General features: G+C 37.4%; 1 protein-coding gene across 1 annotated transcript in view; it reads left to right on the forward strand.

The window, feature by feature from the left end:
* The window catches only part of LOC150087410 (peroxisomal N(1)-acetyl-spermine/spermidine oxidase-like), a 75,314-nt gene that overhangs the window by 17,562 nt on the left and 42,699 nt on the right, over positions 1–15,053 (forward strand). Inside the window, exons 2-3 of the mRNA XM_090372477.1 lie at positions 8,360–9,282; positions 14,148–14,377. Of these exons, the coding sequence (XP_090228603.1) occupies positions 8,360–9,282; positions 14,148–14,377 (1,153 nt within the window). The remainder of the gene's footprint in view (positions 1–8,359; positions 9,283–14,147; positions 14,378–15,053) is intronic.

Here is a 15,053-nt window from a genome sequence, read left to right on the forward strand (position 1 = left end):
CAAGCAGAAAATTGCATATATTAACAACATTACTTCAGCTGTAAAGCCAATACTTCCAACTCCTAATACCTAATACCCCATGGACTTTAAAGTACCGGTTCACCTCCACCAGTTTATTATTTATTATTATTAGCTATATGGTGCAAGGAAGCCTGAGGCTTTGCTGCAACAGCCAAAAAAAAAAAAAATCCCTAGTTACCCTCAAAGAGAGAAACGTAGAAGGGAATCGCCAAGAAAGAGAAGAATGATATCCAGCTCAGGACCCTGGGTGTGCCAAGCCCATACTCACCAGATGTGAGCCCCTCTGGGGTTATTCTTGAACATAAGCGATCAGATCTCAAATCTGACATTTGTGATCCAAAGGATGATTTAGAGTATTGTCATGAAAATTTGCAACTCAATCTAATCTGTTTACACAAAGTGAGCTTGATGATCTCATAAGAGATTTAAATGTAGTAGTGGCATATGATGCAAGACAGCAAGTGTATGAGCTTATGCAGCATCAGCTAAAAAAAAAAAAAAAAAAAAAAAATCACACCATTCCCTCCAAATGCCTGTCCAGTTTCTCCTTAAATTTATTTAACCTATCAACTTCCACAACGACAGATGGAAGTTTGTTCCAGCAATTAACCACTCGCTGGCTAAAGGCAAATTTCTGCACATCTATTCTACATCTGTCTTTTCTTAATTTGAATTTATGCCCCCTTAGGTTCGTAATCTGAAAAAGTGGAAGGATCCCATCAGAATTCAGTGTGCTCAACCCATTCAAGGCCTTATACACCTCAATCGGATCACTGCAAAGGCCTAGTCTCCAGCCACTGCAGTTTGCAGAAATTAAGCCTCTCTTGGTAAGAGATCCCTTCATTCCCCTTGCCAATCTTGTTGCCCTTCTCTGTACATGCTCAAGCAAATCTACATCCTTCCTAAAATGAGGCCTCCAGACCTGTACCCAGTACTCAAGGCACGGCCTGACCATTGCCTTGTACAGAGGAACAATCACCTCCTTCTCCCTGCTAGCAAAATTCTTACATATCATTGACAAAATCCCTGGCAGCCTGTCTGCATTGCTCAGAAAACTTCATATCTGACTGCACAATTACTCCCAGGTCTTTCATTTTCTACCACCTTAAGTGTAGTACCACACATTTGGTACGTTTCTCTGATGTTACTTCTACCATATGCAGTACTTTGCATTTCTCAAGGTTAAACTTCAGTTGCCACTTCTTTGCCCATCTGCCCAAATTATCTAGATCCTGTTCCAGTAGCACACTGCCATTACTGTCATTAACAACCCTGCCAACCTTTGTATCATCTGCAAACTTCAACACTAAGCCTGATATACCTTCATCAGTATCATTGATAAATACACAAAACAACAGTGGACCCAAAACCGAACCCTGTGGGACTCCACTAATATATTAGTCCACGAAGAGCAGCACCCATTAATTACCATCCTCTGTCTTCTTCCACTCAACCATCCTTTTATCAATTGTAGCAACTTACCCTTAATACCATTCTGCTCCAATTTGTACAATAGTCTTCCATGTGCGACAGTGTCAAAAGCTTTTCTGAAATCCAAATATATGATATCAAAATTATTTTTTGCATCCAGTTCCTTTGTAACCACATCATAATATCCTATCAAATTTGTCAGACAAGACTTTCCCTTAAAAAACCCATGCTGTGTCCGAATTATTGCTACAGTCTTGTCTAGATGATCCTGCAATGCATCTTTAACCAGTGACTCCATTATTTTACCCGGAACAGAAGTTAAACTAACTGGTCTGTAATTACTTGTCACCCTTCGATCCCCCTTTGTGAATTAGGGATACATTTGCACATCTCCAGTCCGTGGGGACCTCCACTGAGTCCAAGGATGCTCTCATAATTATGGCTAAGGGTTTGCTTAGTTGCTTTGCCGCCTCCTTTAATGTAACTGGATAGATCCCATCCACCCCAGGTACCTTCCTTATGTTTAACTTCAACAATTTCTCCTCCACTTTGCTCTCAATTATTACAATATCACCCTGCTACAATTTGATAACCTTCTGCCATTTTCAAACCTTAATAAATTGCCTTAATTCAAACCTTAATAAAAACCTTAATAAATGCCAACGTTAGTACGTTGGCATTCGAGGTGAGCGGACGCGCTTAGACAGGGCTCCTCAGTTAAGTGGTTTACTTTTGGATAGTGCTTTTAAATATTTGATTTATTTAAATATTGTTGGATTATTTTGTTATAGGTTTTCCTGTAACTGTTTGATTTTAATAATATTATAGATATAATTTTTTAAAGTTACTTTCATTGATATTTATTTAATTTTATAATGGTTGTTACGAGATCTGCCTTAAACACGTCACAGGGTATCGTGACTCACACGGAAATAGCAGATGGCGATTTACGGGTGAGTCATGATTTAATCCGTTGTGGAACCTGTGGAATGTTTTCCAAGGTCGACCTGGTGACTAATCCTACCTCACCTGGGGATTCTTTTCTTTGTGATCGATGTAAGGAGTGCACCGATCTTAAATTACAATTTGGTGCACTGATGGAACAATTTGAGTCCCTGAAAAAACGAGTGCTTGCCCTCGAAAATAATGCATCTGGGAGCTCGTCAGGGACTCAAAACTCCAGCAATCTACCAAGTGATGCACACCCGATTCGAGCCTCAAAACAGAAAAACCAAGTGCAAACTACCCTGGTTAGAAAGGACATTGTTTTATTAGGAGACTCCATTGTCAGGGAAACGGGGAATATTTTTTGTAATAAAGATAGGTGGAGCAGAACCAGGGTATGTCTGCCGGGAGCAACTATTGATGATGTCACCAACAGACTGTCAGATTTTAAAGGGGGTAAAGAAAATATTATTATTCATGTGGGGACAAACGATATTAAACGTACACGATCTGACGATTTGTTGGAAAAATACAGGACCATGCTGAGGAAATGTCGCGAGCTAGGCCATAATGTCTATGTGTCTGCAATTCTGCCCAGACACGATAGGAGGGATTATATGTTAAGAGCCTTGTGGATTAACTCAAGACTTGAAGGAATCTGCAAGGCTTTAGGGGGTAAATTTCTATCAGCATGGCCCACACTTGTAGGTAGAAGGAATTTGTTTTGTAGAGACGGGATACACTTAAACAAAGGTGGTGCAAAAGTTTTTGCCAGTATTATTGAGGATACCTTAAAGGCTCAGGGAAACTGCTAGTTAGGATGTGGGTAATACTGACACGCGTTTATCTGATAATATTGGTCAATGTAACTCTTGCACATACCTTAAGAGTTCTTATCTGTTACCCCAACTGGACGTATTATCTAGATGTTCTGGGGGCAAAGACGTTTCACGTGAGCAGGTAGCTAATATCAGGGAAGAGAGCCTAAAAAACTTCAAGGGTTGTGTTAGGGTTGTTAAATATACAAGAACAGTAAATCTTAATTGTTTATACAGTAACGTTAGAAGTGTCGTCAATAAAATGAGCGAATTCGAACTGCTGGTTAAAACAAGTAACGCGGACATAATAGGGCTTACGGAGACGTGGTGCCACCCGGAAATTGGGGATGATGAGTTTCAGTACGGCTTGTATAATGTATTTAGGAAGGATAGAGTAGATAGAAGGGGTGGTGGGGTAATGCTTCTTATCAGAAGCAGCCTGAGTGCGACGATAGCTTTCCCAGATTCAGACATTTCACATGCTAGTATAGAGTCTGTATGGTGTGAGATAGTTGGAAACAAAGGTACAATGCGAGTAGGTGTAATCTACAGACCAGGTGATTGTGAAGACTATGACAAAAGCCTCTACATGCAAATGGAATGGGCAAGTAAGCGTCAATGCCTTATTATGGGTGATTTCAATTTGCCTCTAATTGATTGGAGTCAATGGGAAGGAAACTCGACATGGGGAACAAAATTTTTAAATCAACTAGATGACTGTTATTTGTATCAACATGTCAGGGAAAGTACTAGAGAAAAGAATATCCTAGACCTCATCATCACACATGAATCAGATGACATAACAGGGCTAACAGTAGAGGAACCAGTAGCAGGAAGTGATCACGGAGTTCTACGGTGGATGATGACGAGAGAGGTAGCAGAAGTAAAAGGCAAAGGAATGGGTTTTAATTTCAGAAAAGGAAATTACGATGCCTTAAGGTACTACATGGCCTCTATTAACTGGGTAGATATCGCGCAGAGAATGAATACAATTGAACTGTGGTACGCTTTTAAAACATTAATCACCGATGCCTTGAATGCGTATATACCATTAAAAAAATACTCCACGAGAAGGGTTCCAAGTTGGATGAATAGTGAAGTTGCCACATTACTTGAGCAGAAAAAGGTGGCATGGAAACGTTACAGAGCAATAAAAAGTACTGAAGCCTATAACAGCTACAAGGTGATGTGTAATAGAGCCACAGAAAAGGTTCGACAGGCAAAGGCAGTTTATGAGAAATCACTAGCAAACAGAGCAAAGAGGGGGGATAAAGAATTCTTCACATATATAAATGCCAAGAAGAGCAGGACAAACCAGATCGGACCTTTACGTAAGGGAAAGGGGATAGTAATAAATACACCAGCTGCCGTTGCAGATGAACTCAACAGTTATTTTGCATCGATATTTACAAATGAAAAGCCTTTTGTGGCAATGGGAAATTGTGGGAGCGAAGTTAAAAAATATGTAGTTAATGATATTGAAATTTCGCAAGATTATTTAATGAAAAAACTTTCAAGCCTACAGACTAGTAAGGCTCCTGGAGTTGATGGAATATACCCTATAATCTTGAGAGAGGCGGCAAGCGAGTGCATTGAACCACTGAGGCTGGTTATGCGAGCATCACTAGACTCTGGGGAGATTCCCTTGGATTGGAAAAGTGCAAATGTATCTCCCATACATAAGGGTGGCTCTAAAAGTGAAGTGGGAAATTATCGACCTGTCAGTCTGACTTCAGTAGTAGGGAAAATCATGGAGGCATTGATCAAGGGTGGAATTCAGGATCATTTGGATCGAATTGAAATTCTCAAGGATACTCAGCATGGTTTTGTAAAGGGAAAATCATGTTTAACAAATCTGGTTCGCTATTTCGAAAGGGTCACTCACGAGCTGGATTTAGGGAATAATTTCGACATTGTTTATTTAGATTTCAGCAAAGCTTTTGACTCAGTCCCACATGAGCGGTTGCTTTATAAGCTGGAACAGGTTGGAATCACTGGAAAAATCCTTAGATGGATAGAAGGATGGCTTCAGGGCAGGAGGCAGAGGGTTGTGATAAATGGCTATTCCTCAGATTGGGTTGATGTAAGAAGTGGGGTTCCCCAAGGATCAGTATTAGGACCACTGTTGTTTTTAATTTTCATAAACGACATTGATGAAGGGATAGAGGGCGTGATGTCTAAATTTGCAGATGATGTTAAAATTGGTAGAGTAGTTAATGATCACTGTCAAGCTGAGCTTCTTCAGAGAGACCTAGATAGACTTCAAGAATGGTCAGAAAAATGGCAGCTGTGCTTTAATCCAACAAAGTGTAAGGTATTACACCTGGGAAACAGTAATCCCAAAATAACTTATTCACTTGGTGGAGTTCAACTAAACCCAGTACTGGAGGAAAGGGACTTGGGTGTTACGATACGGTCAGACATGAAATTCTCTGAGCATTGTAAACAGGTTGCAAGGAAGGCCCATGGTGTCCTATCGATGATCTATCGAACTTTTGCAAGTAGAGATAGGGACGTGATAATCCCATTATATAAGGCTTATGTTAGACCACACTTGGAATACTGTGTTCAAGTATGGAGACCGCACCTAAAGAAAGACATCGAGCTTCTTGAAAGGGTGCAAAGAAGGGTAACTCGCCTGGTGAGATCGGCAAAAGGGTGTCCATATGAAGAAAGACTTCGAATATGTGGGTTGCAGAGTTTGGAAACTAGACACCTTAGGGGAGATTTGATTGAGGTGTTTAAGGCTCTGAGAGGCATCAGTAAAATGAATGAGGACAAAATTTTCAAGATTATAAATGATGTTAGAACTAGGGGACATAAATTCAAGTTACGCGGGGAAATGTTTAGATTGGACTGCAGGAAGTTTTATTTTAGCCAGCGAGTTATAAATTACTGGAATAAGTTGCCTTCATGGGTGGTAGAGGCCGACAGTTTGGGGAAATTCAAAGGTCATCTGGATAGTACTTTCGGGTAAGGGAAGCGCATAGGATGATAGGATTAATTTCCTTTTTATTTAATTTTTAATTTCATTTTATTATTTTTATTTATTTATTAATTATTATTATTTATTTATTTATTTAATTTTTGTTTTTATCATTGTTTTGTTCGGATTTTTTTTTTTTTTTTTTTTTTTTTTGGCTGGTGCAGCATAAGCCATAGGCTTTCTTGCACCATACGGCCGTTACTAATACTAATAAATCCTCATGTGTGAATGTAGATGCAAAATACTCATTCAGTTTGTTTGCTATCTGAGCAGGATCATCAACAGCCGAACCATCAATATCCAGTGGACCAATCAGATTCATCCCTTTCCGTTTAGAGTTTATATAAGTAAAGAAATCCTTGCTGTTTTTCTTAGCATCTTTTGCAAAAGATTTCTCGTAATCTGCCTTACCTCCTTTGTGACCTGATTACAGACTAGCTTATATTTGTCATAGGCTTCTGAGTCACTTGATAATTTATATGCATCCCATGCATTTTTCTTCTCTGTCACAAGTCTGATTGGCGCCTCCATAACCGTGGGAAGGAGCAGCAGTGCGTAGCACACACTTCTTGATTAGACCAGGGTTCGAGCCCATCACCACCAAATACGGAGGATGCGGAAAGGTCAGGGAATGACCACCGCATATCTCGGAGCAATATGGCCTTAGTTGCTAATGCGCCTAAAAACCAAACAAACAACAAGAGTCTCATTAGTTCATTTGATAACCATTTAGACCTTGAACAATATTTCTTAATAGGTATGAAACTTTTATCCAAAGGGTCTGCAGAGCTTTTAGAGTCAAGACTGAAATCCAATAATCTGCTGGCCCAGGAAAAGTTTTTCATGGTATAGACATTGTGAAAGAGAATTGGTTCCCTATTTTTCCAAAGAAGGCTCAATGGTATATTGCAACAACATTCCTGCAGTTATGCATTTTTTTGGAATTTTCTACAAAACAAAGAGCAGAGGCTATTTATTGACTCACCAAAGCAAATCCTCAGTGGAGTTCTCCTTTTGATGGAAACAAGTGGAATATAGATCTGCTGGAATGGGTGCAGAGAAGGGCAACCACATTTGGGAAGGGAACAAAAGGCTGCTCTTAGCTAGAAAGGCTTAGTTTTGCAAATTTCAGATTCTGGAGATTAGGCACCTGCAGAGTGATATTATTAAGGTGTTTAAGGCCTTGAATGGATTGAGTAAGCTGAATGTGAATTACTTTCTTCTTATTCTTGCTGAGACTGCACACATGAGGGGACATAAATTTAAGTTGAGGAAGGATGGTTGTAGGATAGATATACAGAAGTTTGCTTTCATCCAGCTGGTGGTTAATTGTTGGAACAGGCTTCCATCTGTTGTTATGGAAGTGGATGGGTTGAATAAATTAAAGGAAGAACTAGACAAATTATTGGAGGGGATGGATGGATGGATGGGTGAAGTGGGTAGTGATTTTGTTTTCTTAAAAGAAAACTACGAAAAGCCAAGTTGGATTGAATGCTTTGCTTTCTGTACAAGTGGGCTAGTTGAGAAAGAAGTGAACACTGGGAAAGGAAAGTGTGTTCACCAAGCCAATTTCTGACATCATGTTCAAAGAACACCAAAGGTAAGTAGATCAAAACAAAGTATTGTTACCTTTTCTGCATATAAACAGGGTGCTAAAAGACAAAGTTATTCCATTATCACGTTACATCATGTCATGTCAAACTGCTCATGATGGGCATAGTAATCACCCATATATATGAACCATCAGATTATTTAAATCTGTTTAATTTAAAGCTTTGAATTTTTATATCCTTCAGTTTTGAATTGATTAAATATTTTTTCTATATTCTCCTTTATATGAAAAATTACAATCCCTAGTCTATTCAAATGTGCTACCATCCTTCAGGAGTGGATAGAGAATGCCCATAGTACAATACATGACAAAATGGTGAAAATTAAACCTGAGAGTATAAGAGTATCAAATGGTGACAGATTTCTGTTTTAAGTTTCTTAGTTATTTCATTAAATAAACAATCTTTCCTGTTGTTTAGCTGATATGTTAAATGATCTGTAGAAATATTTGAATAGTTTTATTGTAATATACTATAATATATCAATAAGAAGTCATTGATATATCAATATGAATTTGTATTTAAAATTTATTTTGTTTTATTTTTAGGTGATTCATTTATTGAGATGGGAGCTCAGTGGATACATGGTCAAAAAGGAAATCCAGTATATCAACTGGCTAAGCAACACAATTTAGTGGATGATGATGCTCCTGATTATGATCGTAACTTCATAAATTACACACTGGGAACAAAGGAAGAAAATAAAATAGCTAAACGGATCCTACGCTTTTTATATAAAATTGAGGATGAGGGGCCAAAAGATAAGGATTATAATAGTGAAAATAAAGATAAATCTGTACCTCTTTCACTGTATACATTTTACTGTCTCAAATTTCAGGAACATCTAAAAAAATATAATGAAAGTGATGATTGCAAAAGGTTTAAAATGTCATGCTTTGACTTTTTTGTAAAAGCTGAATGTGAAGCACATGGAAGTAGTAAGCTGTCTGATGTATCTGCAATGTTGGTAGACAATTATCATGTATGTAGGGGAAGAGATCTGAATGAGTTGAAATTTGGTTATCATAGTATTTTGAATTTGCTTTTTCAAGAAATTCCTCCAGAATGGATGCTTACAAAGCGAGTGGTATCACAGATTAAATTAAGGGAAGCTCATGAAGAATTGAATGAAATTAAAAATAAGGATAATATTTATAACAAAAAACTTTCACAGATTACAAACAAACATCCTGTTGAAGTATATTGTGAAAATGGAGAAGTTTATTTAGCTGACCATGTAATCATTACTATTCCATTAGGAAGTTTGAAAAGCAATGCTGAAAGAATGTTTAGTCCACCTTTGCCCTTAAGAAAACTGAATGCAATTAAGAATTTAGGATTTGGAATAGTAGATAAAATATATTTGGAATTTGAAAAACCATTTTGGACTCCAAATGCAATTATTCAGGCAATTTGGCCTGATAGCTGTGAACACAAAGGGAAAAGTTATTGGAAAGATAGCATTGAAAAGGTAATTTTAGTTTCTGCATAAACTGACATTATATTCCCTAGTTACACATTTATTTAATTATAATTGGTCAACTTTATTTTAATGAAATATTCTGTAGTGATAATAAGGTGTAAGAGACTCCACTTCAAAATTTACAAAATATTGACAGGCAAGGCCCTGTTGTAAATCTTCATACACTGCTGAAAACAAATGATCTATTGCATTTTCTGACAGTTTTGGGGACCATGACAGTCAATCGAACACTGTTGACTAGTTAAAATGTTTGTAGATTACAGTGCCAAAAAAAATCACCCTGATATCATCATATTGTATATACAGTCAAAGCTCTTTGTAATGACCCTCTTTTTAACATCCAGGCATATTATAATGACATATGTGGGATCCTGGCCGAATTCCCATAAATGTATGCTGTTTCATTATGATGACCTTGAAAGGTGAATGAATTCTCTATAATGACCCAAAATTTTTCACTATTCTATCATTTTTACTTTTTATTACATTAGCAGTTTCTCACACATGTTGGCATAATGAAATTTAACTTCAACTAGAAGTTCATTTCATTATGCAGTATGTAGAGGTTAGTTTCCCGGTATGACTCCTATGAAGTGGTTTTACCAATCACAGATAAAAATTAAGATTTTACAATCTGTAGATAATGGCATACATTCTAAGACCAATATCACTAAGCAGTTCAGTATTCTTAAAAGTACACTGTTTGCCATTCTGAAATATTGGAAAAAGATTGAAAGCTTAAATCTTCTACACTATGTAGACAGTTTGGTAGCTAAGAATAGGAACAGGTGCATGTATAGTTTGGTAAATAAATTTGAGGTATTGCTCAACGCATCAAAGGTGGATGTTGTTGGGATATCAGAGATATGGTGTCACACAGATATAAGGAATGCAGAACCAGAATTTGGGGAGTACAATGTCTACAGAAAGGACAGACAGGATAGAAAGAGAGGAGGGGTTATGCTATTAGTTAAGAAACACATAAAATCCAAGGAAGTGAAGCCAATAGACATCGCTGGACAGTGCAGTGTCGAGTCAGTTTGGTGTGACATAAGCATTGGGAGATCAAAATTGAGAGTAGGAGTGTGCTATAGGCCTAATGACTCTGATGAGTATAATAAGAAAATGTACAGGGAAATAGAGTGGGCCAGTAAATCAGAGAGTCTTATAATGGGGGATTTTAATTTCCCAGATATTGACTGGAATTTGTTGGTTGGTCACTCACACACTAGCAAGGCTTTTGTGGATTTATTGGATGATTGTTTTCTACATCAGCATGTTCGGGAGGCAACTAGAGGGATTAATATACTTGATTTGATTATCAGTAGTGATTCTTAATGCATTAAGAATCTGCAGATAAAGGAACCACTAGGTGACAGTGATCACAGTGTGCTGAAGTGGAATTTACTCAGAGGTAACTACCATCAGGGGTAAAGGGAAGGGTTATTGCTTTCGTAAAGGTGACTACGATGGTCTGAGACAGTATTTAAATTCTATACAGTGGGACCAACTGATGATGTTACCAACAGAAAATTCAAAATGGGAAGCATTCAAAGAACTTATCTTGGAAGCTACTAGGCTTTACATACCAACTAAGAAATATTGTTCAAGGTTTAAGCCTAAATGGATGTCAGATGAACTAATGAGACACATGGCAGAGAAGAAAAATGCATGGGATACATATAAATTAATGGGTAACATGGAAGCCTACGATAGATATAAGCTGGTCTGTAACCAAGTCACAAAGAAGGTTAGGCAAGCAAAGGCAGATTATGAGAAATCTTTGGCAAAGGATGCAAAGAAAAACAGCAGAGTTCTTTACTTCTGTAAACTCTAGAAGGAAGGGGATGAATCAGATTGGTTCACTTGATATCGATGGTTCAACTGTTGATAATCTTGCTCAGGTAGCTAACAAACTAAATGAATATTTTGCATCGACATTCACACGTGAGGAGTTATTCAGTGAGGTGTATTCGACTCTGGCAGTAAGCTAGATAATCTTGTAATAACAGAGTAAAGTGGAGGAGAAATTGTTGAAGATAAACACAAGAAAGGCACCTAGGGTGGATGGGATCTATCCAGTTATATTAAAGGAGGCAGCAAAGGAAGTAAAGCAAACCCTTAGCCATAATTTTGAGTGCTTCCTTGGACTCGGGTGAGGTACCCATAGACTGGAGATGTGCAAATGTGACCCCAATTCACAAAGGAGGATTAAAGGCTGACACAAGTAATTATAGACCTGTGAGTTTAACTTCTGTTCCAGGAAAATTAATGGAGGCACTGGTTAAAGAAGCACTGCAGGATCATCTAGACAAGACTTCAGTTATAGCTCGGACACAGCATGGTTTTGTTAAGGGGAAGTCTTGCCTGACCAATTTGATTGGATATACTATGATGCAGTCACAAAAGAGCTGGATGTAGGGAATAGCTTTGGTATTATATGCTTGGATCTTAGAAAGGCTTTTGATACCATTGCACATGGAAGACTGCTGCACTAATTGGAGCAGAGTGGCATTGGAGGCAAATTGCTGCTATGGATAAAGGGACGTTTGAGTGGCAGAAGACAGTGGTAATTAATGGACACTGCTCATTGTGGACTAATGTTATTAGTGGAGTCCCTGAGGGTTCAGTGTTGGGTCCATTGTTGTTTTCTGTATTTATAAATAATATTGATGATGGTATATCAAGCTTAATGTCCAAGTTTGCAGACGATACAAAGGTTGGCAGGGTTGTTAAGGACGCTACTGACGCTATGCTGCTGCAACAGGATCTGGAAAGGATGGGCTGAGAGGTGGCAAATGAAGTTTAAATGAAGTGGGATTTACTCAGAGGTAACTACCATCAGGGGTAAAGGGAAGGGTTATTGCTTTCGTAAAGGTGACTACAGTGGTCTGAGACAGTATTTAAATTCTATACAGTGGGACCAACTGATGATGTAAAGTACTACATATGGGAAACAGCAAATCCAGAGCAACATATCAACTCTGTGGTACTTCACTGACAGTGATAGAGAATGAAAGGGACCTGTGGGTAATTGTGCAGGCAGATATGAAGTTCTCTGAGCAGTGCAGACGGGCTGCAAGAGTAGCTCATGGTGTCTTGTCAATGATATACAGGAATTTTTCTAGCAGGGATATGGAGGTGATTATTCCCTTGTATAAGGCAATGGTCAGGCCACACCTTGAGTACTGTATACAGGTCTGGAGGCCTCATTTCAAGAAGGATGTAGAGCTGCTGGAATGAGTCACAGAGAAGGGCAACAAGATTAGTGAATGGAACAAAGGGTTGCTCTTACGAAGAAAGGCTTAAGTTTTGCAAATTACAGTCTCTGGAGACTATGCACCAGTGATGTGATCTGATAGAGGTGTATAAAGCCTTGAATGGTTTGAGCATGCTCAATGCTGATGGGATTCTACCTCTTGCTCAGAATAATCACCTGAGAGGGCATAAATTCAAATTGAGGTAAGACAGATGTAGGATAGATGTGCGGTGTTTGTAGGTTTTTGATAGATGTTAAATTGGATTTTATTCGAGTTCCGAATAAGCGTGAAATTTAGAAAATTTAATGTCTCTATCCGTACCCTTCCTTTCCAATGTAAATTTGAGTCTAGAGTGAATATTTTTAAATGAATGTAAAGTGTCTTGGATAGTACTACTATCAGTAATAACTAGAACATTGTCTAAATACCTCCCATAGTATGTGATACGGGGTAGAAAAGGCGTCAAATGTATACACTCAATCGTTGAGAGATATACCTCTGATATTAAGCCGCTCAATCCCATCGGGAAACCAAAAATTTGTTTGTATCCTTTGTCTCGGAAGGTGATATAGTTGGCCTCAACTAAGAGTTTTTAATTAAGTGAAAAATTTCTTTAATAGGAAGCTTTGTATAATTAATCGATATAGAATTATTATTTAACATATCCCAAATAATATCTAATGTGTATTCAACGTTTACATTCATATATAATAAGGTAACATCTAGTGAGTATGTATCTTCATTATCTCCAAGTCTACAGTCCTTAAGGTTATTAAATAATGTATCATAGTTCTTAATCCCAAATTGTATTGCCTGTCTACAGGGTTTTATAATGCTATATACATGTGTGGCCAAGGATGAAAATGCCAAGTTTCTGTAGGAAACAATAGGCTGAATAGAAATTTTACCTGAACAAAAAGTGCAAGAATATTGCATGTTCTGGCCTTCAATTCCTTTAAGTGAGCCATAGTAATGTAGTCATTTTTTCGATATGTGGTTAACTCTTCTCTTTCTTTGATTTTTATTCAAAATTTTTGGCACATGCATTTCTCATGTCTAAATTTTTAGTTAAAATTTGTATAACTGTTTCTTTATCCATATTGAGTTCTGATGCAACCATTCTAATGCTTAAATGATGAACATTTCTAATCCAAGTCCTTACCCAGTCCATATTTTCATCAGTTTTCATGGATACCGGATGACCTGATTATTCATAATTTTTCCTTCTAAAAATTTTTTATGTCATTCAAACACACAAGCACTTGACATCATACCTTCCCCATAAGTTTGATTTAACAACTAATAACTTTCAGTTGGTGTTTTCTTTAGTTTTGTTTTCCATTTTTCTGACAAATTGCAAAAACACAAAACCTATCTCACTGCAAAGTAAATGAACATGTTGGAACGTAACTTGGCATACAACTAGAGAAAGGTTCAAGGTCAACTGCTGTGTGTTTGTTTCATGAGTGGCACTAGGTGTGGTGGCTGTTCATGCAGTCTTGTTATTTAATAGCCACATCATGTATGTTCATGATGGTGAAGATTATTGTTTACTATAATAAACTTAACTAAAGTCATTTATTCCTAATTTAGAAACTAGAAGATGAAGATATAGATGAACCCATAAATGTCACATGGTATAGATACATTAATAGATTTGCTTTTGTGCCACACCAGCCTCAAATGTTGTGTGCTTGGATTATTGGGAAAGGAGCAGCATTCATGGAGACTGTTTCAGAAAGAGAGTTGCGTGAAGGGTGTATCAAAGCACTGAAGAAGCTGCTGCCTAATGCTAATATAACTGAACCTGTCAGTGTAATAAGGTATGCTGCAACTTAATTGTTTATAACTTATTGCAATCAATAGTTTTTTTATAAATGTTTTTTATTTTCTTTCAGTTGAAATTATGCCAAAGATAAATTATTAACTTTATATATTTAGTGACTTTAGGTTGTCATTTAGTTGATTATGCCATATCTGATTGAAACAAGGAATTGTTTTAATAATGGCCATGCATTCATCACAGAACTTTCTATATGTTATTTTCTTCTTTTATTAGTCTTAATTATATTTATCTTGTGAATTGTTTATCTGAAAATTTGGTGACACAGACTATAATATACAGCATAGACAGATGTGCTTCACCAAGGGTTGGAGGGACCTCAGGTAACAAATCTGACTTACCAAAGGTTGGGGATTATAATTCAATGCAGGCATTGAAATGATTTAAAAGTCTTAACCTTATATTCTTCAGTAGTATCAAAGACAGAAATTGAACAGAGATACATAATTATTTCCAAATAATTTTCAAACGATTTCAGTGATATAGTCTCATAACCTTTGCTGCTTTTCTGTGTGGCAGAAATGCTGCCCAGAATTAGAGGTTAAAGGTACATACAAACTTCATTTTGTGTTTATCTGAAAATTTTGCTTCAATTTCAGAGCAACATGCATCCCAGCAGTGCAAGTGCTGGGATGCATAAGGAGGAAAACCCCCAC

Source organism: Mastigoproctus giganteus, chromosome 4 (assembly GCF_048544385.1).
Source record: "Mastigoproctus giganteus isolate SK-2022 chromosome 4, ASM4854438v1, whole genome shotgun sequence".
Lineage (NCBI taxonomy): Eukaryota > Metazoa > Arthropoda > Arachnida > Uropygi > Thelyphonidae > Mastigoproctus > Mastigoproctus giganteus.